Source organism: Echeneis naucrates, chromosome 2 (assembly GCF_900963305.1).
Source record: "Echeneis naucrates chromosome 2, fEcheNa1.1, whole genome shotgun sequence".
NCBI classification, from domain to species: Eukaryota; Metazoa; Chordata; class Actinopteri; order Carangiformes; family Echeneidae; genus Echeneis; species Echeneis naucrates.
This window is the reverse complement of record NC_042512.1, coordinates 18650414-18677855: the sequence shown is the minus strand read 5'-3', so window position 1 is coordinate 18677855 and position 27442 is coordinate 18650414. Positions and strand designations below refer to the sequence as shown.

The window sequence follows — 27442 nt, the reverse complement described above, 5'->3', positions numbered from 1 at the left end:
TGCAATTAAAATATTTGGCATTTGCTGATATTTTGGCAAAACTACCTTCAGAAACCCCCAGCATGCCAATTCTCTGCCAACTACACAGTGAGAAATAAGTGTTAAGTAGGCCGTTTCAACTGACAACCCAGTGAAAAATAATCTCCACCCCTCAGCATGCACACGCACACACCTGTGAGCGGGAACTTGACTCTTCTTGTGGTCTCCCATTTCTTCTTCTCGCTCTCTCTCCATCTACCACCATAAACAATATTGACTCAGATGGAAAATGGTGATCAGCTTACTGTCTGGCCCCCATGACCGTCTGCGTTAGTACCTGGTTACAGTGACTAACGCTGAACAGTCACCCACTTCACATGAAGGTTCTCAGCAACCTGGAACATATTTAACCTGACAGTTATGGCACATCTGTTCTAAAAGCATCTCATTACCGTATGCCATTTTCCAGGTATTATGCTCACGTTGCTGCAGAATTACCCTGAAAAGTCCCTGAAGTTTCAGACACTGGGGGGAGGGAGGAGGGGGGGGCTGAGCCTGAGGGTACAGTTGGTGGGAATCCAGGTCGTCTGGGTGCAGCTGTGGCTTCAGCTCCTTTTCAGATCAGAAAACACTCATTAATAGTGAGTGCGAGAAAAATCACTGTAACATTTGTATATTTCATATACAACACTAAACACTAAAATACTGCACTTCCACTGATTGTATTGAGTTAACGGGAAGATTTCAGATTTCAACTCTTCAAACTGCACAACGAGAGAGAGGATGACAATTTTCTTGGCTGGACCAAAGCATGGAATGTTAAATTTGCTTCGCACACTTGGCAGTGAGCTGCTCGCCTTTGCTTGCAAATCATTATATTGATAGGTTGGCAAAGTGTAGCACAGGTTAGGATTTATTGAAAATTTTTTTTATTTTGGTACATGATTTAATGTTTTCTCTTCCTCTGAACCCGTTTGGTGCACCCTATCTGTTGCCAGTGTTCTGACACATTTTATTTCTGCTGTTGGATACAAGTGCCAATTTCCTCTGGAAAAAACAAAACAAAACCTTTTTTTTCCCCACTTGACGGTCAACAGAATAGATGCAATTTGAAATAAGTTTTATTTTTTTCTTCAAGAACAAAATATAAACTCCAATACCCCCTTATATAATAGGCCAACGAAACTCTTCAAATATTTACAAAAGATAGAAAATAAATCATAAATAAATATAACCTGCTTCTGCTCATGAAAGAATGGTGCGGCCTCGCAGTAACACTGTGGTAGTTTGACTGCCACATCTGTTTCTCTCTGAAAGAATCCTTAAAGACCACAATCACCCTAAAAGACAATTCACAACGTTGCTATGGTCTTGGACGATTCAGTCAAGATAGAAATGAAGGATCGATATTCAAGAGAGAAAGTATCAAAGGGAATATCAGCTGCTCCACTGATGGGAAATAATAGATAGAAAGAACATGATCAGGGACAGAATCCAGCTAAATATTTGTGGGATACTGGCAAATATGATTGGTAGTCATTATTGTTTAAGGAAATACAGCTTGATGGATGCAACAGGAAATTAAAGCATTCCTTGAGCCTGTACATTTAAAAATCTGTCTGTAAGGAAATAAGCAAACAATATCATCTTATATTCCATTATAGGAGAGCATTAATCACGAAGCGCTCTATTGGTGCATACTGACCCCTACTGGTTAGTTATAATGAGGTGAAGTTGCACAGAGCTAAAAATCAACCCAACAGGGAACTCTGTATTAGAAACACAATTAGTATTTAAACAAGAATTAGACAAAAACTTCCCAAAGAAAATTTCATACAGCAATCGTACAACTTTCAGAGATTTGATGGTCTATATCATGTTTGTAACCATAGGATGCTAAAAATTGCAAGTTTTATTGTACAAATCCCGTCATTTTGGGGAGTTGAAGCAAAAAAAAAAAAAAAAAAAAAAGATTAAATATAATGTCTTATGAGAAGAGTGCAAAAAGCAAACAATGTCGTTTTATGGCTTACTGATGTGAAAAACATGTATCCTAGTGATAGCAGGAGCAGCCTGGTCATCAAGCGTCAGGGTTGTGTTTTTTGTTTGTTTTTTTTTTTTTGTTTTGTTTTTTTTCACAGCTTTCAAGAGTCTAGTCTTCAAGCCACAATGCTCAAGCTCCATACCAGGATGCAGCGGTTCAAGAGCAGGCACTTCAGTACGAGCTGTTCTGCTAACAGTCTGACTGGGATTCAGTTTAGTAGTCTTTTCACTGACTGGCTATTGGATGCGTCCCGGGCCGCTCCCCCAGCTTACAGGCATACGCTGCGGCAAAATGTCAGAAGACCTTTTCAGTTGTGCCCGGATAACTCCTGATGCACGATTCTTTGCCCAAGAGGACGATCAATTCCTTCATAGCGCAATTATCTGTGAGGTACGGTCCATTCAGGGGCCTCACGCAGGTCCACAGTCTATTAAGCATCTTGTTCTGGCTTAAATAGAGCTCAACTGTTGCCTGAAATGAAAAAAACAAAACAAAACACACACACAAAGACAAGAGAATAAAGACACAGCTACAGATGATTTAACTGGTTTCCTATGAGATAAGATGGACCTCATACTTCAGTGGACACAGGGATGAACAGCATGTTAGCAAAGGTCATTTGCGCTGTGGAAGCTTTTTGTCAAAATCCCTGACAGTATTTCACACCTCTTTCTAAGAAGGCGGGACTCGTCTTCCACTCAGATTCTCATACATGTTTCATGACATTCTCTATTTGGACAATTTCAGAAATGAGGCTCGAGACTCACCCTCGTCGTCAGAGTCAAACCCAAAGAGGTTTGAGCACTTCTGCAGTTGGATATGGCTCTGGAGATCCTCCGCACTGTGAAAAGTAGCAAAACAATTGGCACACCGTTGTCTCTGCAGAGTTGCTGTAGCTGAGGCCTGGCCAGCGGGGGGGCTTCTCTGATACAGCTGGAAAAGTGATATCTCCTTCCTCCGTTTTGGCATGGTGATGTACTTCTCATCAAGGTAAGCTGTCGGTGGGAGCCGCATGTAGGGTTTCTTACTATAACTGGCGAGGGCTTCCTTGCACACTGTGGATTTCACGTCTTCCTTGGATGCTTGGCCGTTGGTCATTACAGAGTTAGCAGAGCTGCTGACTGTAGATTGTGATGTTTCAGCCACAGGCTTTCCCTCCTCTGCTTCAGTTTTGGCCTGAGACGGTGGTTGGACTTCAGTTTTGGACTTTACAGATTCACCCTGATCTTTACATTTTTTCTTGACAATCTTCATGTCACCTTCTTGGCGAGAATCCTTGCGCTTCTTATTTACTTTGTTGGGGTCGGGTTTTTTCTGATCATTTGATGACTTTGATCTTTTATCTTTTTTGAAAGTCTGTGTTTTCCTTTCAGTAGCAGGAGTCTTTCCAGGCGTGGGGAGTCCGGAACTGTTGAGCGTTACATCTGAGACTTCTGCTTCTTTTCCCTCCTCATCAGAGGTCCTCTTTGCCAGAGCTGCAGCTGTTTTGGTGTCATCTGGTTGATGGACAATGGCTTTTGGCTTGGCAGTCTTTTTCACACCAGTTGTTTTGCTGAGGTCATTCGACAGCCGCTTTTCCTTGACTATCTTTTTGTCTCCATCTTTTTGCTTCTTAATTGTCTTGCCTGAGTTGGAGGAGAAAGTTTTAGTAGTATTTTCTTGATGCGTCTCTTTCTTCCTGACATGTGATTTCTTTTTCTCTGTTGTTATCTTCTGTGTATTTTGGTCTGTGGTTGCCCCAGTTGAACTGTTGTGTTGAACTGCGGGCACAGTGTTACCGGTGCTGGTTTGTGTTGAGTCTGTGTTTTCTGTTTTTCCATCCTCTTCAGCAGAACTTTCAAATACAATTGCTGCTGCTTTGGCTTCAACCTGCGGGACAACAGAACCTGCCTCAGCAGACTGTTTTGAGTCAGACTCCGGGTCCATGATGGGCTGCTTCTTCCTCACGATCTTGGTGCTGACTTTGCTATTTTCAACCTTGTGCTTCTTTGACTTGCTGACGTCTGAGTCAGTTTTACTACCATGCTCCTGAGGAGAGGAGCACTTCTTTGCTTGGTGTACCTCCTGTGATGTCTCTACAGCGGTGGAGGTGCCTGATTGATTTAAACCATCCATCTCCTCAACTGTAGGGTGTGGAACGTCCTTTGCATCAACTTGATTTTTCTCCTCTGATTTCTTAGTCTCTGACTCATCAGCTGAAGTTTTTGTAGCTTTGATTTCATCTCCGTCTTCCTCTGTTGACCTGCTGCTCACATTTGAGGTATCTGCTGCTTTAGGTGGACTTGTAAGCTGAGGAGAGCTCTTCTGGTCCAACTGTAAACCAGGTTTATCTTTGCTACTTTCTGTGTTTTGACCGGCAGAAATATTTTCATCATGCACCGTTTTCTTTGATTTAGGAGGGCGCCCTCTCCTTTTCAGGCCTTTTGGATTCACCTTGACCTGCTTCTTAAACTTCTGCTTCACTTTGCTAGTATGTCTCAACAATGATGATGAGATGACTCTGTGGCTTTTGGGAGCTGCCAGGGCTGTATTAGTTACTTTTCTTAACGAATGCCTCACTCTCAGATTAGGAATGCTGCGCTCTGTGGAGCCGTCTTTGTTTGAGAGATTCTTGAAGATATTTGAAACCTTGGTCTGATTTTTCATTTTCAACAGAGATGTTTTGACATTGGAGAGAGGAGACCTCCTCAAATGTTTTCTTGATGAGGAGTTATGTGTCGTCTTCCTTAGTCTTAACTTACGAGCAGCCACAGTCTTATTTACAGCAGTAGCATCTTTTGGCTTATGATCCTGTTGTTTCTTCCCCACTGCTGTGCCATGTTTGTCCCCTGCCCGAATCTTTGCAATCTTGTCTGGTTTGGTGGATTTGGACCCGTAGTGCTCTCGTTCATGAAGGTTTAGGGCCCAGAGACAGATAAAAAGTTTAGGACAGCCGGGGAGGCAGCACATAGCCTGCAGTGGACTGTGCCTCCTGGTATGGCGTCTCATTTCCATTCCGGTTTTGAACCTTGCAGTGCAGCCCTGATGAAGGCAAGGATGACGAGGAGTGATTCTGTGTCTTTCAACGTGGTGCTGAAAATGTTCGAAACTCCACAGAACCCTCATACAAACAGCACATTTGCTGTTACCGACACGAAAAGCCAGCTCTAAAGGTTTGACCTCACCGCTGTGATCTTCAAGAGCATGATACAGGAGGGCCACTCGATTTTTTGACAAGTCCGTAAACCACGCACATCCATCCACAGGACAGCACACTTTCTCTTGTGACTCCACGTTTTTCTCCTCGACATTTTTCCCATGTTGTTTCTCGGCTGCATTCAGGGCCTGCAGCGATTCTGTCTCCTTCATTTTATCTTCAGCAGAACAGACAAACTCTATGTGTGGGTTTTCCATCACTTCAGGATTCTCTGATCCACTGCTCAGTCTTTCGTGGGAGATCTCCTGTGCTGTAGATGTCCGAGTGGCTTTCAAGTCCTTTTTATCTGTGTACAGCTCTTTCTTTCTGCCAATATGTCCATTTATCTTATGAACATGAGTTTTTCTAATTAGGCGCTTTGATGCATTTTGTTCCTTTTCTTGTAAAAACTGATCATCCACTGGCTTGTCATTCGACCTTAGCTTTCTGGATGCAGGTGTGCTTTCTGATTTAAAACAAACAGCCGATTTCTTTGATCCCCCACGAGTGCGACGTCCAGAGGACATATTTGTGGTCTTACCTTTGGCAGAGGTTTTAGGTGTGGAAACATCTTTGGTCTCTGATTCTTTAATCTTCTTCAGTTTCTCGATATGATCTGAAAGGTGCATCATGGCCAGCAGATCATCTTTGAACATGGTGCCACAGAACATGCACTCATCTTTGCGATAATGGAACATTGCATGTGCTACAACTCGACTTCCCTTAAAGACCTTGTTGCAGAAGGTACAACAATATTCTAGCTTCGACTCCTCTGATTCCGGTGCCGTTTCCATCTCCTCGCTGTTCTCGGGTGTTTCCGGAAGAAGACCCTGAGCTCCATCTCTCTCGCTCTTCAGTTGCACACAGGTGGCCATGGAGGCCTCCCGTTCTGGTGTAGAGCAGCTGGAGGTAGTCCGCATTTTCTGAGGTACTTTAGGTTTACTTCCAGCTGTTGACTCCTTGGAGGCTCCGCCATCTGGAGTTCTCAGTTTGTCATTCTCACAATCATGAGCAAGTGCCTCAGTTGGAAGTTCAGTAACCATCTCCGTTACTAATGTCAGAGCAGATATGTCATTTAAACTCTCCTGCTCTGTCGGTGAATGAGTAACCTGAGTATCCGATGCCTTACTTAGAGTGGCAATACTTCCCCTGGAGGTTGTGTCCTTTTCAGGTGTATGTCCTTTTGAACATTTAAGTAAATGTGCTGAAGAATCTGCAGTGCCTGCTTTTTCAGGGGTGACAGGAATATTGCCAGTTTCAGCCTGAGTGGAAAGTGACTTCAGTTCTTGTTCTGCATATACGAGAGCAACTTGGGAGTGAGAGGGCATTGGATCTGCAGCCACAGTGTTTAAACTGTTTATTGTGTTGGAGAGGGGAGAGATTTCATCACCAACTAACTTCTGATTGTTATCTGCAGTGGAAACCTCAACTGAAGCTGTGGTTTTGGAGAGGTCTTCTACAGGAAGAGCTTTAGAGGCCTTCTCTAGCCTCACATCACCCTGTGGCACTTTTGCTGCTGTTGGGGTTTGTGAGGCAATAGTGACTTTCATTTCAACAGCCGGTTCTTCGCAGAGCTCTCTTGGTAAAGCTACAGTCGGACCCTGTAGGACTTTATCAAACCTTGGCACCTCTGTAACTTCGGGAGTCACTTTAGTGTGTGACGTCTGTTCATGGAGCTCTCTTGATGAATTAATGGATTGTAAGCCTTTTCCTTTGCTCTGGGGATGAGAGACTTTATCCAACCCTGAGGATTTAGCCACTTTCAGTGTCTCTGGAGAAAGAGACTTTTCAGAGAGGTCTCTTGATGCAGAAGTCTTTCGTGAGACTTTTTCTATAACTGGGGATTCTGTAACTTCAGTCACTGTTGATATCTGAGAGGCAGTTCTACCTTTTATCTGAGGCTTTTCAGTGAGTTCTCCTGGTGGATCTTTAGGTGGGCTTCCATGCACAGAAGAGCGTGTGATTGTTGATACTGAGCCATGAACATGTGAGCCGTTGCCCTTTCCTTTTTGCCGCCGAACATAACAATGCAGCTGCTGCACAAACATTGCTGCATCTCGAGCTCTGAGAACAACCTCTTTGCGGTGTACAGTTTTCACAGGTTGTGATGAAACAGGAACTTTCACTGTGGGTTTGTAAAGAAGCACCTGAGGGAATCCTCTTTGTCTGTTGCAAGTGTCCTCAGTAAACGTACCCATCAGTTCATTGTCTGGTAAAGAGAGCTCCAGAATGACTTGTGGAGGGGTGTTTTGATTGAGAGAGTCCAAAGAGATCTCTCTTTGCTTGTCTTGTTCCCTTGCCTTTAAATGAGAGTTCACTGAGGGTTTATGTTTTGCATTATTTTTGAACTGTCCAGCTTCACACTTCTTCATGACAGGAGACTGATGTTCATGCTTCTGATGCTTCAACCCGTGTTTTTTCATCTTCAGAGGAGAGTTGTTCTCTTCCAGAGTTCCTGAGTCTTCTAAAAGCCACTTGGGTCTCCTAATCCGTCGTTTTGGTGGGTTCTTCTCTGAGAACCGCGTGGTGCGTCTTAGTTGTCCATACCCAACATTGTCCTGTATTCTGTCGAGCTGCCAAAATGAACGCCTCAAAGGTTCTGTAGATGTTTCCTTCAAAGGTCGTGTCCCATGGGTGCCCCTTTTCTTTCCATCAACACTTAGCCTGGTTTTACCTGAGCCCACCTTTAGTCTTTTGGATGCTGTGTCATTATCATCTTTATGGTGCCGTTTCTTTGCTGATTCCCCTTTTTTACAAACCGATGTGCTTGACCGGAAACCAAGCTCTTTGGTGAAGTAGCTGTTGATCCAGTTGTCCTCCATGATTTCTTCAAGAGCAGCACTAACAACCTTCTCACTCATCAACTTCAAACAATTGGTCCGCAATGCAATGAGGTTCCAAAACTCTGGGTCAAAATAGAGGTCCTTCTTTAAGATCTGAGGGGACACAAAAGAAAATGTTTGGAACAAAACATGGAAACCCTGAAAACAATGTCATGTATCAATTCTGCCATTATTTATGGTGGAGGAGCTCTACCTGAAGAGTTTCAAAGCGAACATGATTTCTGATGGGACTGTCTTCCACATGGTACTCCTGATCAGGATGCATATAAAGAAGGTACACCATCTTATAGGCCTCAACAGTGCGTTCGAGGAAGAAGACAAGAAGAGCACAAGCCCGGCAAACCTCCTGGTCATTAGGAAGCAGGCCAGCAATGGTTTTGTAGATTAGGGACTTGGTGACGACATCACAGGGAAGGCAAGACTCCAGGGCATTAGCACAAAGCTCCACGCAGAACTGGATACCATCTTCACCCAGCTAGCAAGTCACAAACAACCGATTTGATAAGACATCTTAATAATGCTCCATAAATATTTTAAACATCATCCATTATTTTTCTGGCTCACCTCTTGCAGTATGGCTCTGATGAATGGGAAGATTGAGTTGACGTTAGTGGCAGACAGCATCAGCTGATGACTCTCCTCAAGCAGAGTGTCTTTGGACGTATTTAACCGGCTGTGAAGTTTACTCCATATGAAGACAAGATCGCTGCAAAGATGAGTTAATTATTTCTCTGTCTGCTTCATAACAAGGCAGCTGCGCTTTTCTTAGAATTTAGGAACTGTTAAATGGGCCTCAGTCGATGTCATACAGTTAAATGATTTTAGAATTAGAATTTAGTTACCACAAATAGTGCATGTCTCCCCTTTGGAGCTGCTGCAACAGGAAGGCTCTGCTCAGGGCTAATAACAAGTCATCTTTTTCCTCATACTCCAAACTGCAGATAATGTGAACTGCATCTTTACCACTGAAAACATCCACCTGAAAAAGGCAGGAAGATGGAAGCGTAAGAGATCAAAGATGCGTTTCGAGAACATGGTCTAATTATGTGGTGTCCAGCCAATAATCAGAAAGTAAAAAAAATGTCAGCTCAACCCACCTCTTTACATAGGCGGTCGTGCTGTGAAGTTTTGCAAAGCCATGTGAGGTAGACCTGGAGGAAGAACAAGTGTTGTCCTGCTGTCGGATGCCGAGCACAACACTTAGCCAGAGCCATGGCCTCACTGACCTGCTTGCAGGATAGAAGGTAGCGGACTCGAAGCTCAAAGAACACTGGCAGCTCCGAGCTGATGAACCCATCCACTACAGAGAAGTCAGAGGAGGAATCTATTAAGGCCGCAAACATTAACAGCAATCCCAGGTAACAAGCAAAGAGAGCTGGACATTTAAGAGCACACACACACACACATACAGACAGGAAAAAGATCAGCTTATTTTCATATATGAAAGATTAGTTAATAACAATAATAATCGTATTTATGAGGTGAGATGAAAGTCTAAAAGAATGATGAAAGTGTATCACAGTTTGTCTCTCTTTCAGAATCCCCAAACACAAATACTGAAAATGTTGCCTACCTTCATTCTGAAGTAAGTTGGACTCACTGAGGATAGCCTGTAAGACTGAGCTGGCCCAAGGCCCACCAGCCTGAACCAAACGCTCCACCTGAAGTAAGTGCACATTCTGGTAACGTGCAAGGGCCAAATGACATTCCTGGAAGAGGTATAAAGGGCAAAAGTTGCATAATTTTAATGCTTGTAGCAGTACTTAAAGAAATGTTTCCTGCCATGCTGATATTAACACTCACTAGAAAGACGTTTCTAATATAGTTGCTTCTCACCTGGAATGTTACAACAAAGTTTTCCAGCAGCTCCTGATGGAAGTCATCCTGGTCAAAGAACAGCAGCAACTCAAAAACACTCCTGCGATGAGACCGGAAATAATTAGCTCCTATCAACAAGTCCATCTTTCCATCTTCATAATGATTTGTTACACACATTCACATATTTATACTGATCTGAAGATGCTGACTGTGAAAAATATGCTGCGGAATGTGGCGACTAGGGAAACCCTGAGGGATAGAGGATGAAGGACAGGGAGTTCGTGGATCGAGTAGGGTCCACAGCTGGCAGCATGCCAGGGGTTTTCCTGGCTCACAAATAGGTTTGTGCAAGCCAACACACACAAACAACTTCGCCACCAACAGTCCAGAAAATACCAGACCCCTTCAGAAGTCGTTGACAAATATGTCACGTACAGAAATATTTGTTTAGTTTCCTGTTTGCAGCTGGTTTCTCTGTGTAAAAAGAAACTGTGGGGTTTGTTTTATTTATACCTGTTTGTATTTTTAATACACTGCTAATTTGGCTTGTGCATTTTCCCGAGGGGAGGTGAGGTCCTTGTCAATTCTCTCATGGGCTTTAAAGTTAAATTTATTCTCAATCAGACCAATGTTACTGCAAAGCAAAATTAGACACAGCCATAGCATAAACCATAACATTATTAGATTAAACCAATTTACTCCATATGATGAAGAAATTAAAAAGGGAACTTGTTATACAAACATCTGGATATTTATTTTGTTCTTCAGTGAGAATCACTGAGACAAGAAATTTGGACAGTACTCCAACAAACTACGTCTGACATGCAAGTGGGTGTAATTGATTAGTTAGCTCTCTTTTAAGAGTCGCCACTATATATTCATCATGAAGAATGCAGCTGTTGTTATACTGCACTTCAGTCCTGACAGAGGATAATGCCCCTGATGGTACCATTGCAGATGAACCCTCTTTAAATGCCTCTGGAGGGATTCACACATGGTGGCATAATGGACTATTAGAAAGCTAAGGACTGTAGATGTGTCAGGTTCATGTTGTCCTGCTATCAGCTACCACTAATTCAGCCAGTTGTCTTTATGGGATATTCAAAGTTCATCACCTTCTCCTGCCTTCCAAACTGAAAAACTGTGATAAATACTTCTACTTGCTACTCCACTAACAGAAAAGAATTTTTATCAAACTTTATTGATTGTCACTAGCCTAATGATAATCCCTTTCACACCACTCAAGTTGAATTGGCTTGGAGGCCCATATACTCACAAGGCCAGGCGACTGAGTGTGTGGAGCACATGATCACAGTTTAACGTGAAGGAGCTGGAGGCTCGAGCAAAGTAGCAGAGAGCTATCTCAAGGATCCTGAGCTGAGGCAGTGGCACCTGCCTGCGAGACGCATACTGCTCCACTAGCTGCACAGAGAAAAAGCAAAACAAAGGTAAATGTAAAAAAAAAAAATACAACATTTCACAACTTGTGTCTTCAGTCCTGTTTGTGGTTGCATTTAATGTTTTAACTGCAATTCTGGAGAAGTTGGCAAAAGCATTTATGAGTCCTGGTGGCATTTTCAAAAACTGGTTGACTGATTGACAATTAGTCCATCTACATTAAAAGCATTTGACAGTGATTTTTATGTCATAATGAACATAACATCTCTGGCTTTTGCAGCATTGGTTAGACAAGAATTAAACAAGACATTTTAAGACTTTAGACAAAACAACTAGCATCTTAATTCTGTTTACTGAGCCATATTTTTGGTGTGTGTGCTTTAATCTAAAAACTCATTATAGAGTGAATGCATAGTAGGAAACAGCAAATTCTGCAATTTTCACCATAAATAAACTATTGTTTAACTGCATTATGACACGCAATGCAAATCAAGTGGCTGGCTGCTAACATATTTGACATTTAGTGCTGCTCCACACAATACCTCCAGTTAACCAGTCAGACCACTTAGTTGGCCTGATATGTGTAATGGAAATTCAGGATATCGTTCTTGTCCGTGACAGCAATTTAATCCTTGAATGTTGACTGTCTGCAGCGGGTTCTCTTCAGGACATTATCCAATTGGCATACAGAGTTTTAGTCATCATTCATAAGAGCATCACAACACAAGGTTGGCAGCTCATTTGATTCTAAACAGGCCGTCTGTCTTTATTGAATTACCCACAATAAGTGAGTATCTGTATTTACATAACAAGGAACACAATCTTATAGTTTGAACACAATGTCTGCAGCAAAATAGAGATTACCATTCACGAGAGATATTTCATAAACAGTGTTTCTACTCTTCTAACGTTACAATAACATTGCACAAACGTTTGAGTTGCATACAGAAGCCCCGTAATAGCCATTACTGTAGGAAAACAACTACAGCTCTGTGTTGCTGTAGTAAAGAGAGCTTGAAAATTCAGACTACTAAGACAGGGTCAGCCACATGATGTTTAGTAGTTACCTGCTAAATAAACGGATTGTCCTGCTGCTGAAAGGTACCAGAGAGGGTCTTCTGTTTGGTAAACAATCATCGTGCTAACTAAGCTAACTTGGAGACAAATTCTTGCCTAGCTAGCTCGAGCGAGCAGCCGAGTTAGCTTGCTAGCTTCACAGTAAACAACAACTGTCAAAACAATATTTATTTTCACACTCGGCGTTTTCGAGAGCAGCGAATTTATCTCACTATAAGTTATAGGACACGGCGAAAAAATGGTGTTACGATGAAATTATTGTGATTTCTTTAAAGGAGATGACGGATTAGCTCGATGCTAACGACGCTAGGCTGCTAGCTGGGGGAGGGGAGTTCGGCTAACGGCTATTATTTTCGCCTTCCGACGCCCGAAAACTTCCAGCGCCTTCGGCCGCTTACCTCGCAGAAGTCCGAGCAGAAAGCTTCACCGTCGTCCCGCAGCTCGTCTCCGGAGTACCGGCTCAACAGACTCTGTAACTGCGCCTCCAGACCGCCTAGCTCGAACGCACTGCCCTCCTCCGCCATACTGCCCGTCTGGCCCCGCTCGTAGCAGCTCCCTCACGGCGTACATCTCCCCGGTCAACGGCTCCCGTCGGCGGCGCTGATTGGCTACCGCTGCCGTCCGAGGGCGCGCTCCTTCATAACACCGGGGCAGCCGAGGCGTAAGTGGGGGTGGGTGGGCGGACACCGACTATAGCCGACTACAACACCCGCTTTCTCTCCCCGCCCGCGCCGACTTACAAGGAGAATATTGCATGCGCCACAAACCACATGGCAAACACAAACACGGCGTTAATGATGTTTGAGTTCAAGTACGGTTTCATAAACACGGAAAAATAATTTAATTTTCTTATGATTATTATTGAATAAATAACATTAGCCAATGAATAACCTACGGTTTAATTCTATTGACTTCCACGGCACACAGAATCATTTTTGTTTTGACAGGTGTGTGAACTTCTGCCGTCCGGATTCATCTATAATAATATTGACCTTAATTAGATGAAGACTTAAAATGTGGGACCTGAGGGCATTTTTTGCCCAACGTGGTTTAAAAAGATGATAATTAGAAGCCTGACAAACAAATGAATAACACAAAAGCATCAGAAAATACACCTGTCTGATCCACGTAATCCTCTTATGAGATTGAAGGAACACAGTTTAAATAAATGCAAAAATGTAGCATTAAAACTCAAATATATAAATGTTAATTTTTACTTATTTAACATTGCATACATAGTTGTGTGTACATAGCACTCTGATGTGATCAAAAATATCTCTTTGCCGTTCAGGAAGGGGGTGTAACGTGTACACAAGTATAGAAATAATTCAGTGTGTTTGCAATAGTCTCCTTACGATAGCCACAAATACAGTTCACACTTCAGACTTTTTTTTATTTTATTTAATCATACACATTCATGGAAGAAACAAGATGCAATATAAAACATTGCTCCTGGATGCAGCCCAGAAAAAGCAGTCAGTTTACAGTTAGATCACAGGCACTGCGCTGAAACAGAAGGGAGTAGCACTGATTATACTCCACACGTGTGTGTTTTTGTGTACATGTACACAAATGAAACACTGGCAAGAACATGAGTTCATATGCAGCGATTGTCTAGCTGTCAAATGTTGATAAATGAGGTGACGCTTACTTATTTAATATATTCTTTGAAAAGATTGGTACACAAGGCCGCAGTGAATCAATTATGTTCTTCTCAGACAAAGAAAACAGCAACACAGGAGCCTCTATTCAAAACTTTGGTACAAAACAAAAAGCTTTCTATAAGTTACAAACTTACAAAAGATTTCTTAGAGCACTACAGGCAGATATAATAAGTCTTGATGAAATAATAAAATGATTGGGTAACCCAACATCCATCCATCCATTCATCTTCAACCACTTATCCAAAGTCGGGTCGGAGGGGTTAAAGCTTTAGCAAGGATCCCCAGACTTCCTTTTCCCCGGCTACCTTGGCTAACTCTGACTGGGGTATCCCGAGACACTCCCAGCCCAGTGAGGCGATATAATCTCTACACCTCGTCCCAGCCCAACACACATTCTCATCATATTTTAAGATTTGACCATTAAAAAAAAAAAAAAAAAATCTATGAAAAAAAGCAAACTTCAATCAAGAACTTCCCACATTTTGTGATTTTTTTTTTTTGCTATCTTTTGCCGATGTCTACCTATCTTGTCATCATGTTTATTATCATAGTGAATAAAATGTACAAGCGCGTCCTGTGTGTGTGTTTTAATCCACCCATCACAGCTCGTCAGTCGACTCTGACATCGATCGCTCCCTCCTTTCCCGGACTGTGACGAAATTGAGCAGGTCGACGGCCGTCACCACTCCGAACACCATCTGCTTCAGAGACGGGGTGCCGTCTGTCAAATCTGGAGTGAAAAGACATTTTTGTTCAGCGGTCATCTCACAAGAAGTCAGACTTTTCTAAGCTTTCAGTGATTTTATCATGTTTTGACAGAAAGAAGTTCATACTTTTTCAGAATTAAAACTATTTTCTTATATGGCATGAGTATTCATTTAGAGCCATGCTTCTTGTTTCCTCTGTGTTCACACAACCTGGACTTGGCTGTGTCAGAAACACAGACACTCTCTTTGGGATGCTTGCTGTGCTGCTGGACTTTGACAGCCCTGTAAGAGGGAGGGAGGGAGGGAGGACTGACCTACTGACCAATGTTAGCTTCAAAAAGTGGCTGTGCCTGCTTCTCCAGGTCAAGTACAGTCAACAGCGTGTCCATGAGAATGTCATTGACCCCACATTTGTGTTTTCAATCTGAACTGCTGATGGTAACAAACCCAGTGGATCGATTTGTTGCATGTATGTCAAGATAAAATTGATTTCTGCAGATTGCCCTGTTTTGTCACTTCACCACATGAGGGAGCCAAAGTTACAACTCAGACAAGAACCTGAAAGAGGTTTGTTCACACTTGCATGTTGACACAAGTGTTTCTTTACTCACACTGGATCTGTTCATGCACGACCAGGGCAAAGTGGTCTGTCTCGAGAATGCGTGACAACTTTCCAAGGTCATCAGTCAGGCGGATCTGCGGATGAAAGGGAGGGAATGTGTTTTGAGAGATAAGAGGTCAATCAATCCAACAATCGATACAGGATGATTTTTTTTAATCAAAGTAGCAGAAGCACAAAGGGGGGTGTTTATTTCTCCGATGAGATAAAATGTGTCCTAGATTTAGGTTGGAAATCTTTAAGATTTTTTCATCCATGCTCAGATGGACTCACTAAATATTTAGAAACCAAAAAAAGAATAAATGCATCCTTCTTTTATTTTTGACTCCAGTATAAGCACTGAAGCTGAAGCTGTCTTGGTTCACCTCCTGTGTTGTTAGAATCTCTTCAGTCTGCTCAGTTTATAACATGATGCCCCTCAGAAATGGTCTTTAAATTGAGCCAATAACAACACAAGGGAATGAGTTCGACACATGCAGACACGTCCCTGAATGCAACACCCATGAACAGAGATGTCTCACCTGTTTGAACTGTTTGTAGAGCACTTTGCTGACTTTGTCGGACAGCTTGATCTTTCCTGCCAGAATGGAAGCCAACATGTTCCCCAAAGTCACCATGCCCAGGATTAACCTACACATGAGACACACCCAACATTTAAGGTAAAACTTGGGATACTGCGATCCAACACAAAGGACCACACATGTAATATTTGGGGATAACGGTCAGCTCAGATCTCTCACCCAGCCTCGTCCACCACGGGCGCCTGGTCGAAGCCGTTCTCTTTGAGGATTTTGATGGTCTTCTGACAGGTGACTGTTGGCAGCACAGTGAGGGGGGCAGACAGGTTCAGACACTGCAGCTTCAGGTTCCACCACCTGGAGGATGCAGGGAAATGAGAGGGTTGGACTCAACCACACAGAAGAAATGCACACAGAAGGACAATAAATCTTTTCATGACACACACCAGGGTTTCTTCACCATGAGGTCCTCCTCCCTCAGGAAACCTTTGTCTACCATCCACTTGTCACTCAGGAACTTGGACCTTCAGGGTGAAATAATAGACTTGTGTCAGTGTTTTGACTGTACCAGTGAGCCAGGGCTTTTTCCTGCAGCCTGAGCAGTACATTCTTTTCTGCCTCCAGATTTGAACCAAGCCCTCGTGGGTGTGTTAGAGCACAGCGCACTGCGAACTACGCTGCTACAACTGTCAAAGAGGAAGTGGAGTGCTGCAATGTGTGTGTCTGAAAACACACGTTATCAGTGTATTACAGTTTATGAGAAAAATGAATGAAGCATCGACAAAAGGTGACAAAAGCAACAGAAATCTAGATCTTTTAGCCAAAATACTCAGCTGTTCCATATTTAATGTCTGTGGACACAAATATTGTTGTCACCGTAAAGAACACGTCATCTTGTGATTGGATGTAGCTCTCACATGTAGTTGCGGATGGAATCGGGCAGGATTACGACGCAGCGCTGGCCCTCCTTCAGCTCCTTGGCCACATTCATAGCTGCTGCCATGGCTGTGCCAGAGCTGCCGCCTGTTAGAGCACAGAGCAGGAAGCTGAGTCAGCGTTCTCTCACAGGAAGATCCTTCAAACCGGTGCTGGTTTACAAACAGTGAGGACTCACCGCACAGCAGGCCCTCCTCTCTAATCAGCAGACGGGACATGTTGAAGGACTCCTCATCGTTGGACTTGTACCAGGTATCAATCACCTGGAAAAATACAAAAGCGAGTTACAATAAATGGCCTTGAGACATGTAGACAAAAGAAAAAGGAAAGTGGTGGGAAAAAAGAACTCACTGCTCTGTCGAGCACGGTGGGGATGAAGTCGTACCCGATGCCCTCCACCTCATACTGGGTCTTATCAGTCTTATTAAGCTCTTCAGGCTCAGCCAGGATGGAGCCTTCTGGGTCAACACCAACAATCTGCACACAAAGCAAACCCTTCATAAGAGGCTCAGCAGTATTCCACTTCCTCTCAGCCATGGCCGGAATGAGGATAAAAACAATCCCAAAAGTTTTCGGCTCAGGAATATCATGAGAAAAAACACAAACTGGTGCTTTTTGACTTACTTTGATGTTGGGGCATCTTTCCTTCAGCTTGCGGGCGATACCTGTGATCGTCCCCCCTGTGCCAGCTCCGGCCACCAGCATGTCAATTTTTCCTGTTATGAAGAGGGAAGAGTTGAAGGTGTTTGGATGAGAGCTGCGAGCTAAGGATCTGACTGTTGTATCATTTTTTTGTCTTATTACCGTCACACTGCTCGAGGATCTCTTCGGCCGTGGTGTCGTAGTGAGCCAGCGGATTGCTCGGGTTACGGTACTGATCCAGGATGTGAGAGTTGGGGATCTCATTCTTCAGGCGCCAGGCAACTCCCACGTGAGACTCCGGGGAATCAAAGCGAGCGCTGGTGGGCGTGCGGACGATCTCTGCTCCGAGAGCCCTCAAGACATCCACCTGCCCAAAAAAAAAACAAACCCAAACCTGTTGTGAGCATCGGATAAGGATTAAAAACAGGATGGGCTGATGTGCTGTGGAGCAGATAGGTGCCAAGTCAAACTGTCATCCAGTTCAGTTGTGTTCTATAGAAAAAGAGGAAACACCAGAGTGACCATTACAATAAAGCAAGACTTATTTTACTATTAAAGAGAGACTCAAAAAAGAAGTTTCATTTTCAGTCACAGTCAGATCTGTGGTTAAACCAAAGTGTTTCAGAATGATCAGCAGCTTGTTTCATTCATAAATCAGTCATGACTCATGCTCAGCCTCATGTCCTTATTACCCCTCAACCGACTCAGAGTGAAAAGCATTGGGGGATTGTTTTGTTTTGTTTTTTTTATCATTGTGGGCATTTCATCTTCATCTCACCTTCTCCATGCTCATTTTCTCCGGCATGACGATGATGCAGCGGTAGCCCTTCACAGCCGCAGCCAACGCCAGGCCGATACCTGAACAAAAGTAAACACAAATAAGACTGTGCTTCACAATTCAGCAGCTACATTCCAGCGCAGAAACACACGCAGCTCATTACCGGTGTTCCCAGAAGTGGGCTCTATGATGGTATCTCCAGGTTTGAGGGCCCCGGCTCTCTCAGCATCCTCCACCATCCGCAGGCTGATCCTGTCCTTCACGCTGCCGCCAGCATTGAAGAACTCACACTTGGCCACTTAAAAAAAGACAACAACACATTTGCAGCCATTTGGATAATTTTGACACAAAGTAAAATGATGCAATCATAATGAAACAGAGTGAAACATATTTTAAGCCGCAAAAACTGCTACACTTCTCAGACTAAGTCACACCTTCTGCCTTATCTGATAACGTGTCTTTGGCTTGTGTGCTGGGTGACTCACATATTTCGCATTTAAGTCCAAATGCTTTGGGGATCTTGTTGATGCGCACCATGGGTGTTTCACCGATCCTGTGCAGGATGTTTGGGAGGATGGTTGGGGCAACAGTTCTGGGAGGAGAGAGGAAGGAAAGCAGTCTGAGTGTACGCCAACATGGCCTGATTTCACTCCTTGTTTTTACGTTGCTGTAAGTGTGAAATAATAACTTGTTTGACTAGTTTGAGAGTGTCTGTTTTATTCAGGTTCCATGTCCTAACATGTTGCCACTCACATTTTAAATGCACTGCACAGTAACAAATGCCAAGCTGTATCCAACTGAAAATACCTTTTTTTAAATGCATAAAGCTGAAGGAAACTGACCTTGGAACTTGTGTGTGAGGAGAGTCGGCGTTGGAGGCTCCCAGGCTCCACTTGCAGCGGCTGGGAAGGTCAGGTCGGATCCACTTCCTGTCAGGAGAGGTGCTCTTTGTGTTGATCTGAATGGTCCGGGCCTTCTCTTCGACGTCCTCGAGGGGCAGCTTGTCAACCTTGATGACTTTGGATTCTCCATTGGTGTGGTTGTGCAACTTGGCGGCGTGGGGGCACACGGGGCCGTTGACGGCGGTCTCTTTGGAGGAGGGAACGGACGGCATGGCTTAACCTACAAAACACAACATTATCAGACACATTTTCTGTGTGCACCATAGTTACTTCTTCCTCCGTTGATATATAACAGATTAAAAGGAGAACCAACACCAAAACACACTTCTCCTCCACTCATGCTGAGTCATAACAGCACTAATGCTTTGTCATGCTGAGTTAGGAGAATTAACGTGCCCTTTGCTGCCATATTAGGTGTCACTTCTACACACTCTTACAGTTATAATGCTTTCCACACCCAACTAAAGAAAACAGAATTGAGAATGAATGAAACAGAAGGATGAGGGACTGAACAAACTCAGAAATATTGCATCATTCACTTCCTGTAGAAAATGAAACTATGACACTTTTTAAGAAGTGTTGGTGAATGTTTGCTCAGAGCATCTTGGCGCTGAATAAAAGCAGACAGGAGGACAAAGAAGGGCTGCAGACTAAGTTACAGACCTGCTCATCAATTAGGTAACTGACAAATTAATATTAATAAGGGCCCTAGAACAGGACCAGACAGTTTATTCTGTGGGCAGATGTAAGGTTTGACAGATCTTCAGCTGAAAAAACATAAAAAAAAAAAAGTTGTCAGGAGCCAGTTGATGAACAGCTTTTCTCATTAATGAAGCTTCAAGGCCATAAAGGCGCTAAAGCCAGCGGCTTGAAAAAGCAAGACAATAATAATATTTATTATTCTTATTATTCATTAGTCATAAATGGAAAATACAAAAGTTCATCCCATCATCTGTGATTAACTTGTGTATACAGCCATGAGGGTTCTCCACCATCTGTCACTAATTCACAGAGCACACTGAATCAACAATGTCTTTTAAAGTAAAGCGCTTTGCCCAAAGACAGGACGCCGCTGGTCACACCTTCATAAAAAAAAATCTTCTAAAGGCACCATTAACGCTTCTCTGCTAAACTAAACTAAACCAGTAACTTTCTAGGTGTGTGTCCTGCCCAAAGCAAATATTTAGTATCAGATGAACGGCTCATCCACCATTTGTCACGCTGCTAATAACAGTCACACTGTACACTACGGCTGCGTTCGAGGTGGGAAAGAGGAGGCGATCTGTGAGTTCAAAAAGGCAATTCGATCCTCCATGAGAGAGCACATGTGGCCCTGAGCCCAGAAGGGCAGAGCAGGAAATACTTTAAAGGGGATTTAAACATGAGAAACTTCAGTCTGTTGAATAGGCAACACTTCAGCTAAGAGCCAAATCCTCAAATAACTGACAGGCTGAAGAAAAACTGAGCAAAAATAAATAAATCACATAATGTGCTCTGCCAACATCAAACCCAATCTAATGAAAAATCTCTAATATTCTTACCTGATCAGACTTTTTATCTGCTTAAGTTGTGACATTTCTAATCCCAGCTGGTATGTACCTGCCTCAGCCTTTTAGAAAACAGCAAACCACAGAATCAGCCTCTGGATACTCACTGAGCCAGAACTAATGGCCGGCCTAATGTGAGCAGGAGGAATGCCGGCCAAAAATCACCCTAATCACCTAAAAACACACAAGTAATGTGAAGTTAAAGCCTGAGCTGTTTTCCCTCACATGTTGGACGGGATCCTGCCAAAAGTGCTACTGATGATTATTCACTAAAAAGAAAAAAGTGGAAATGTGCAGCTTTCTTAAATTACAGTGAGGATCATTTAGGACCATTTAAGTGTGACGATGACACCTTCTGCTCCTGGACATTTTTTTTTAACTAGTTTCATTTTTAATAAGATGATGGAGAACACAAATAACATTTCTTCTGAGGTTGGTTTGTTTTTATAAGATATGGTAATAAATCCAATCGATCACAAAACAGACAGTTAAAAAACAATCAAGGAATTACAAAAACGGCCACTGGGAGGGTGACCAAAAGAAATAATTAAAATGATCAAAACTCAAGCTTCGACAAAGAGCCCGGAACGACTGGAGAGGAATAAAACGCGAGAGTCTAGTTTAAATCCATGAAAACAAAAGAGGCTGTAAAGGACACATCAGGTATCCGCACTGCGCAGCTGACATGTTGCGTCAGAAAATCAGCATCCAGGCTGCAGATGAGGAAAAAGGCGCTCATTACCGGATCAAATGTGAACCCCGTTGATTTCTACTCACCTGAAGACTGAGCTCAGGACTCAATCAGATTTTTGTTTTTGAACACAGAGGAGGCTGATGGACGAGGAGAACCCGGGACCAGCCGTCTTCGACAAAGACTGCCGCTGTGGTGACGAAACACGTGGACCAAGCTGGGAAGGGCGTCCCGCCGGCTTCTGATTGGCTGCAGCGGGGGCGTCTTGTGTGTGGCGGCCGGCCAATCAGAGAGCAGCTTTATCCATAAAGAGGCTGCTGGGAAAACATCAGCTGCTCCATCTGTTCACTTTTTATCGACCAAACACACACTCACCCACATGTGACTCTCAATCTCCAAGTCAGGAATATGTACCTGTCAAACTCCTGTCATGTGTTGTCTTCTGAAAAATCATATAAGATGTGTTGTGTCCTGCTCCAAAATGGAGCCTGGCCAACAGGCAGCAGATGCCACAGACCGAAGCCGGAGGGTCTCAGGTTCACCACACTCAGCTGTCAGACCTGACCTGTGTCAAGATCACCCTGGAACACTTTCAATTTTCCTTTTCAGTTTGAACAAAAGTTAAAAAAACAAAACAAAACAAAAAAATCTTAACACAGATTAGATTAGTGGAAGTGAAGGCAGGCTGGTTTTAATGAGTCAAAATTAAAACAAATAAGCGGCTGTGAGGGAAAGGCCCCCAGAGACGGCTGATTCAGTTTCACATAAGGTTGCATCAGCCATTCACCACAAAAGAATAAAAAAGGCAAGTGGCAGTACCATGTGCTGCAATTTAGTTCTGTCATGAACCGAGACTGAAGGTTACACATCAGAGTGACCACCTCTTCTCCGGGTTGATTTTCTGACACATCATCCCAAAAACTTTAACTACATGGAAGCTCAAATTGTACTCATTCTTTCTAGTTTATCTGCATTAGTTTTTCAGGCCTCAATTATTGGATCAACATGGGTGCTTCAACAACAAATGAACTTTCGTCCCCTTAAACAAGTGGTGCCAGTGCAGAGTTACAAATCTGTTTTATTGAGAAAGCGACACAAGCTTGTCTTTAAAAAAAGGGAATAAAAGAAAAAACACTTCCAACAATTCACCAAAAAATGAAAATAATTTTGTCATCACTGCTGGGGTTAGGAGGGTGGGCTTTGGTGGGACACTGGGACAATCTCGGCTTCCTTCAGAATCTTCCAGAGCGCTCCCGATCCCTCGACCTCCGCCTTTCGCGGTCCCGTCGTCGATCCCTGGAGCGGGAGCGTCGTTCCCGGGAACGCGAGCGAGAGCGGTGCCTGGCGGGAGAAAATTGAGGATTTGTGTAAAAACTAACCATTCCTCAAGTTAAAACTTTTCACTTCTCAAGATTTCTGCACCTTTTTCTGCGCCGGCCATACAGCTCCCTTCGAAGTTCCCGTGAAATGGGCTTCAGGTGCATGAAGTTGCAGAACCCACCCCTGGTGCACTCTCTGTGGGGGAAAAGGACACGCGGGGTAAAAACGTGCTGATATTGTATTTGGTCGAGCTGAGCCAAACGGCAAAGGGGTCTTAGTTACACATGCTGAGGAGCATGCCAGCAGACCAAAACAGCCAATGATTTATCTTCCACATGTTTGTCCTATTGCTGGCCAAGCAAACAAGTCCTGATCCACTGGAAAATCACTGAGGGCCTCATAACCGAGAGGATCAGAAGGTTCCCCACGCTGTACAAGGACAAAGCGTAGCTGTATTTAAAAGAAAACGCCGTGCAGCTGGGACGACTTTCGTGCTCTGGTGGAGAATGTGGATGTAAAAGCTTGATGGAGCTGCAGGTGTGAGGAGAGAAACAAACTCCTGGGCATCAGTGACCTCACACTGACCCAGGCAGGCAGGTTGTGCTTGTTCCAAAACAAACCACACAGCACAAACAGAAATCTAAGAGCCTGACTGAGAAGGGGCAGGCTGTAGCTCGGCTGGAGGGCCAGTGAAGCCTTATCTTGGATGGTCTTTCCTCCAACTGCAATACACTGCTGGCAAGCACATCCCTGCTCCTGCTTTTATCCCGAGTCCTGATAGACTTCTTTTTGTACCTGATTTAGCTTTTATTCTGTTCCCTCTGTTGTATCTTGAACAGTAGCAGGCAGCTTTCTGTGTTGCTTACCCCATTTCATACTGACGGCAGCAGGCTTCCCTGAAGTCAGTGACGGGGGAGAGCTCTGCGTGGATGGGTTGACCGTTGAACCAGCGGTTGTTCAGGTCCATGACTGCTTTCTCTGCATCCTCCTCACGACGGAACTAAACACACAGGATGATAACAGGACATAAACACTATCAACACCAAAAATCCAACACGGGACATGTCTTCTCTGAATACATTAGGATCCATCACCAACCTTGACATAAACGTTTCCCACAAGGTGGTCGCCCAAGTTATCACAGACGTTCATCTCCTCCACCTCTCCGTACTTCTCCTCCATCTCTGTGAACACCTCCTGCATCGTAAAATCAGAGAATAACAAGATCAGTTTTTACACAGCTTCCTCTGCTTTGAGTGTTCATCTTAAAATCAGCACACGTTAACCATGAAATTGATCAACACAGTTCACAGAGTAAGCAAAGCTATTTCCTGGGTAAGTAGGTTACAGTGAAGACACCTATCACAGTCCATCTACTGTACGGGACATTTAACTGCGTCAAAATCCCAAAAGTCTCTAACCACGATATTTAGGAAAACTGAAAAGTAAGAAAAAGACAGAAGAGAACTCTGACTTTCAAATAAAACCACATTTTATACATTTAAATGACACGTGTTTTTTGGACTGAAAGCTGAGTCAGTATCGACTCCTAGAAAAGATTCAGGAATCAGCAAATCTGGATTGATATTGGCAATATCCTGCTGCATGGTCATTCGTGTTGTGCAACTTGTGGAATAAATACAAATAGAAAGCACAAAAGGTCACGCACCTCAAAGAACTCATCATAATGCTCCTGCATTTCCACATCGCTGACAGCACCTAAAAAATGTCAACAAGGCAGAGTCAAGGCAAAGCTACACAGGTGCTGGGAGAAAAGTCTTTGAAGCGGACTGTGTCAGACCTTGGGACAGTCAAAACTAAGTGCTGCAACACAGCATGGTGCTTCTTGCTGTAATAGTTTCACTCATTAATTTTACTTGAAACATAAATCACTGGACGCTACAAAAACAACCTTCTCTTCTTTATGGCCATTCAACCTATTTCAGTAAAAACTAGAGCTGACTTTAAATGGTTATTCAGCAATGTTTTACCTTTTCAGCCCAAATGAATGAATATTAGAATACCATGTGATATTTAGGTCAAAATAAGCTCACCTAGTTCATGACAATCCCTGGCTATTACATGAAGGGAGGATTTGAGGAAAGCATTAGTTGAACTCTGCCTCTGTGAATCAGAAGCGGTAATTGTGTACTCGATGTCAAACAGGAGCTGTATGATTTTTTGCAGCCATTAAGTGTAATCACTTCTACTCTACTATAAGCAAAATGTCAGAGCTGTTCTGTACACATCAATGCACCGAACACACTCTGGTACTTTTCAGTTAGGCCAGGGCAGCATGCAAAACAGCACAAGGTCAGTTATATTGATGTGCTGTATTAGATCTCCCTGGAGGACATATTCCTACACTGAGCCAGACTTATGAGGGAGGTGTGATAGAATGAATCAAGTGGTCGGTGCTGGAGCGTCCTGCAGATGAAGGGAGAACTTACAGTGTAAACCATCAGCAGACTGGGCAGAGTTTTGAAGGTTATGAAGGTAAATGTTCAAGAGGGAAATGGTCTGAAATACAAAACGTAAACTTCTGTGATATAAAGCCAACCAAATATAGAGCTGGGGAGGAAAAAAGTGTGATTAGATATTTTTCTGTCAGGAAATTCCAGCTGGTTATGTGACGGATGAAGCCGCATTCACAAGCATCTCAGAAATAAACGCTCTGTGATCATTTGGATGGAAACTTCACCCTTTTGTAGATGGTAAAGATGTAAGCAGGTTTTCTTCCCCTAATTAAATTTCAGAATGGTAAGATGAAAAAAAAAGTGTAATTTTCCAGCCTCTCTTAGAAACAGCTCCATATGAACAGCAGATTGAATTTAATCCTTAAAAAAAAAGCAACGTTAAAAAACAGACATCTCAGAAAAATAACTTAAAATCCAATTTAATGAACACACACTCATCTTAGCAATGTCACAGAATAAAGACAGTCTGCGTGGACTGACGGTTTTGTTGTAATACTGTTGCAATGACAGACTGTTCAAAGTAGAACAGGTTTTTTTTTATTATTATTATTATTGTTGCTGGCATTCCATGATAACTCACGAATGACTGAGTGTTTAGTTCAGGGCACTTGGGAGACAACGAGGATTCAAGTGAGTCTCCATCTGACAGAGCTGAAGCAGCACCTCACTTGTGTTGTTAATGGAAAACACCACTTTTAGAAACAGAACAGCAGTTTGACAGTTTTGCTCTGACTTACAGCGAGAAGCGTCAGCGGTCTGTGCACTGTTCTGGGGATTACGGTAGATATTCTGAATCAAGATGGTCTGAGGAGGAAAGAACAAAACAGTATGTGGTCAGACACGTTTGTTTGGTGATTGTGTGCTATTTCTGCAGATATTAACTTCCACCTTAGATCATTCATTTCTTTTGCAAGTCATGAAGACAAGACAATTTTTTATCAGTTTGACAAGAACCTGAACTTCAGCACAAGTTCACAATTGAAAAATATGAGATACATAATATAAACTAAGAAACTGCACAAAAACATACACAGAAAGACAATGTATATTTTTCTTTGACACAAAAGATGGCTGACTTCTCATCGGTGTGGAACAATAAGAGCAAACACTGTAAACAGGACTTTCAAAAAGATGTGTATCTAAGGAAATCTAATCCCCTACATTCTTGTGGCTCCAGTTAACCATTTATATCTTGATCAAATGAAGGATTAGTGCCACATCGGAAGAAATTCCCTCAAGATTTTACAAATATATCATTTTTATGAAAACAGACATATGATGAAGGGATAAAAAATTCTTCTGGGATCCTCACCTGGCTGAAGGTTGGTTTGTTGTGCAATCTTGAGCAGCGGTCTCCATGTCTGCAGGCTCCAATTTTAAAATAGAAGGAACAATTGACCCTGAAAAACAAGAAATGGTGTCACCATGTGCACAGTTTGCCTTTAGCTCACTGAATTTAGTCACAGATGAGCACCAACATGTCAAACTGGAATGCTTGAACTGTTTGCATCCAAAAATATCCAATGGCATAAATGTTTGTGTCTGCACACTTTTTTAACGAGTAAAACGACAAAGTCATTGTTTCCTTGTGATTTCTAACTATCTGTACGACCTCCCATTATTAATCTAACTGTTGTAACAGAAGCAAAACTGGGTGATCATGAGTGTTTAAACTTAGTTTCTACCGTGTAAGATGCTTTTTGCTGCTCTCCACTGGTAACACGGAACAAAACACCAGCTCCTCTGCTAACGACCTAATTTATTATTACTACTATTAGTATTATCGAAACAAAGCTGTGCGTTTCAAGGGGTTGAGTCTAAAATGAAAAACACGGAGGCTTGGCTTCGTTTTTTAACGTGTGCAGCCCAGATGGGTTTTGGTAAAATGAAGGGTTTGGCGCAAAGCAGCAGCTGCAGGTTAGCTCAGCAGCCTCCATGGGTTTCATTCAACGCGTTAGCTTCCTCTTGCTAATGCTCGCTTTGCGAAGACACTTGGGGGCAAACGGAGCCCCGTTGGCGGTGGAGAAGAACCAGCAGAGACTAACTTTGGTCATAAAACTAAGTATTCAAGCCGCTGCTTTGCTAAATGTGAAATAAAACTTACTTGTCTTTCTCTGTGCCGAAAATGGATGCCAGGTACTCCGCCATTTTCGGCTCGTCGGAGACGTAACGACCTACGTCATCACGTAAAGCGAAGGAGTCTGCGCAGACAGTTCCGGCATGGCGCCGTGTGTCCGCGCTGCTGCTCCGCTAAAAAAATAAACATCTCATTCAAACCTCAAAAATGTCCCCAAAAAAATAATAATT

General features: G+C 43.1%; 3 protein-coding genes across 3 annotated transcripts; all 3 read right to left on the bottom strand.

Annotated features, from left to right (window-relative positions):
- Positions 1 to 1082: 1082 nt before the first annotated feature.
- Positions 1083 to 12892, bottom strand: LOC115056087 (uncharacterized). The gene is made up of 10 exons (XM_029522347.1): positions 12733 to 12892; positions 11136 to 11281; positions 9878 to 9959; positions 9615 to 9750; positions 9139 to 9341; positions 8884 to 9020; positions 8606 to 8747; positions 8235 to 8516; positions 2791 to 8134; positions 1083 to 2494 (listed from the first exon to the last, which is right to left on the bottom strand). The coding sequence occupies exons 1-10, from the start codon at positions 12856 to 12858 to the stop codon at positions 2484 to 2486; spliced, it is 6609 nt and encodes a 2202-aa protein (XP_029378207.1). The 5' UTR covers positions 12859 to 12892; the 3' UTR covers positions 1083 to 2483.
- An 825-nt stretch (positions 12893 to 13717) lies between these two features.
- On the bottom strand, positions 13718 to 21559 carry cbsa (cystathionine beta-synthase a). The gene is made up of 15 exons (XM_029516464.1): positions 21425 to 21559; positions 19041 to 19320; positions 18684 to 18790; positions 18362 to 18496; positions 18199 to 18278; positions 17583 to 17787; positions 17403 to 17494; positions 17130 to 17255; positions 16957 to 17041; positions 16760 to 16865; positions 16289 to 16366; positions 16065 to 16199; positions 15846 to 15954; positions 15317 to 15401; positions 13718 to 14728 (listed from the first exon to the last, which is right to left on the bottom strand). The coding sequence occupies exons 2-15, from the start codon at positions 19310 to 19312 to the stop codon at positions 14598 to 14600; spliced, it is 1746 nt and encodes a 581-aa protein (XP_029372324.1). The 5' UTR covers positions 19313 to 19320; positions 21425 to 21559; the 3' UTR covers positions 13718 to 14597.
- Positions 21560 to 22398: 839 nt separating this feature from the next.
- LOC115053347 (splicing factor U2AF 35 kDa subunit-like) lies at positions 22399 to 27300 on the bottom strand. Its single transcript, XM_029517979.1, has 8 exons — positions 27240 to 27300; positions 26448 to 26535; positions 25873 to 25939; positions 24328 to 24377; positions 23757 to 23855; positions 23525 to 23658; positions 22761 to 22853; positions 22399 to 22679 (listed from the first exon to the last, which is right to left on the bottom strand). The coding sequence occupies exons 1-8, from the start codon at positions 27281 to 27283 to the stop codon at positions 22571 to 22573; spliced, it is 684 nt and encodes a 227-aa protein (XP_029373839.1). The 5' UTR covers positions 27284 to 27300; the 3' UTR covers positions 22399 to 22570.
- Positions 27301 to 27442: the final 142 nt, after the last annotated feature.

Excerpts from the sequence above, each read along its gene's own strand:
- LOC115056087 (XM_029522347.1), bottom strand. The coding sequence starts at position 12,858 with ATGGCGGAGGAGGGCAGTGCGTTCGAGCTAGGCGGTCTGGAGGCGCAG. Across the intron at positions 9,021-9,138 it reads ACGACCGCCTATGTAAAGAG|GTGGATGTTTTCAGTGGTAA; the intron begins GTGGGTTGAGCT and ends TGCCTTTTTCAG. Across the intron at positions 8,517-8,605 it reads TCAGAGCCATACTGCAAGAG|CTGGGTGAAGATGGTATCCA; the intron begins GTGAGCCAGAAA and ends GTGACTTGCTAG.
- cbsa (XM_029516464.1), bottom strand. The coding sequence starts at position 19,312 with ATGCCGTCCGTTCCCTCCTCCAAAGAGACCGCCGTCAACGGCCCCGTG. Across the intron at positions 16,866-16,956 it reads AGAGGAGGGCCTGCTGTGCG|GCGGCAGCTCTGGCACAGCC; the intron begins GTGAGTCCTCAC and ends GTGCTCTAACAG. Across the intron at positions 15,402-15,845 it reads TCTACAAACAGTTCAAACAG|ATCCGCCTGACTGATGACCT; the intron begins GTGAGACATCTC and ends TTTCATCCGCAG.
- LOC115053347 (XM_029517979.1), bottom strand. The coding sequence starts at position 27,283 with ATGGCGGAGTACCTGGCATCCATTTTCGGCACAGAGAAAGACAA. Across the intron at positions 26,536-27,239 it reads TTCGGCACAGAGAAAGACAA|GGTCAATTGTTCCTTCTATT; the intron begins GTAAGTTTTATT and ends CTTGTTTTTCAG. Across the intron at positions 22,680-22,760 it reads TATGGCCGGCGCAGAAAAAG|GCACCGCTCTCGCTCGCGTT; the intron begins GTGCAGAAATCT and ends TTCTCCCGCCAG.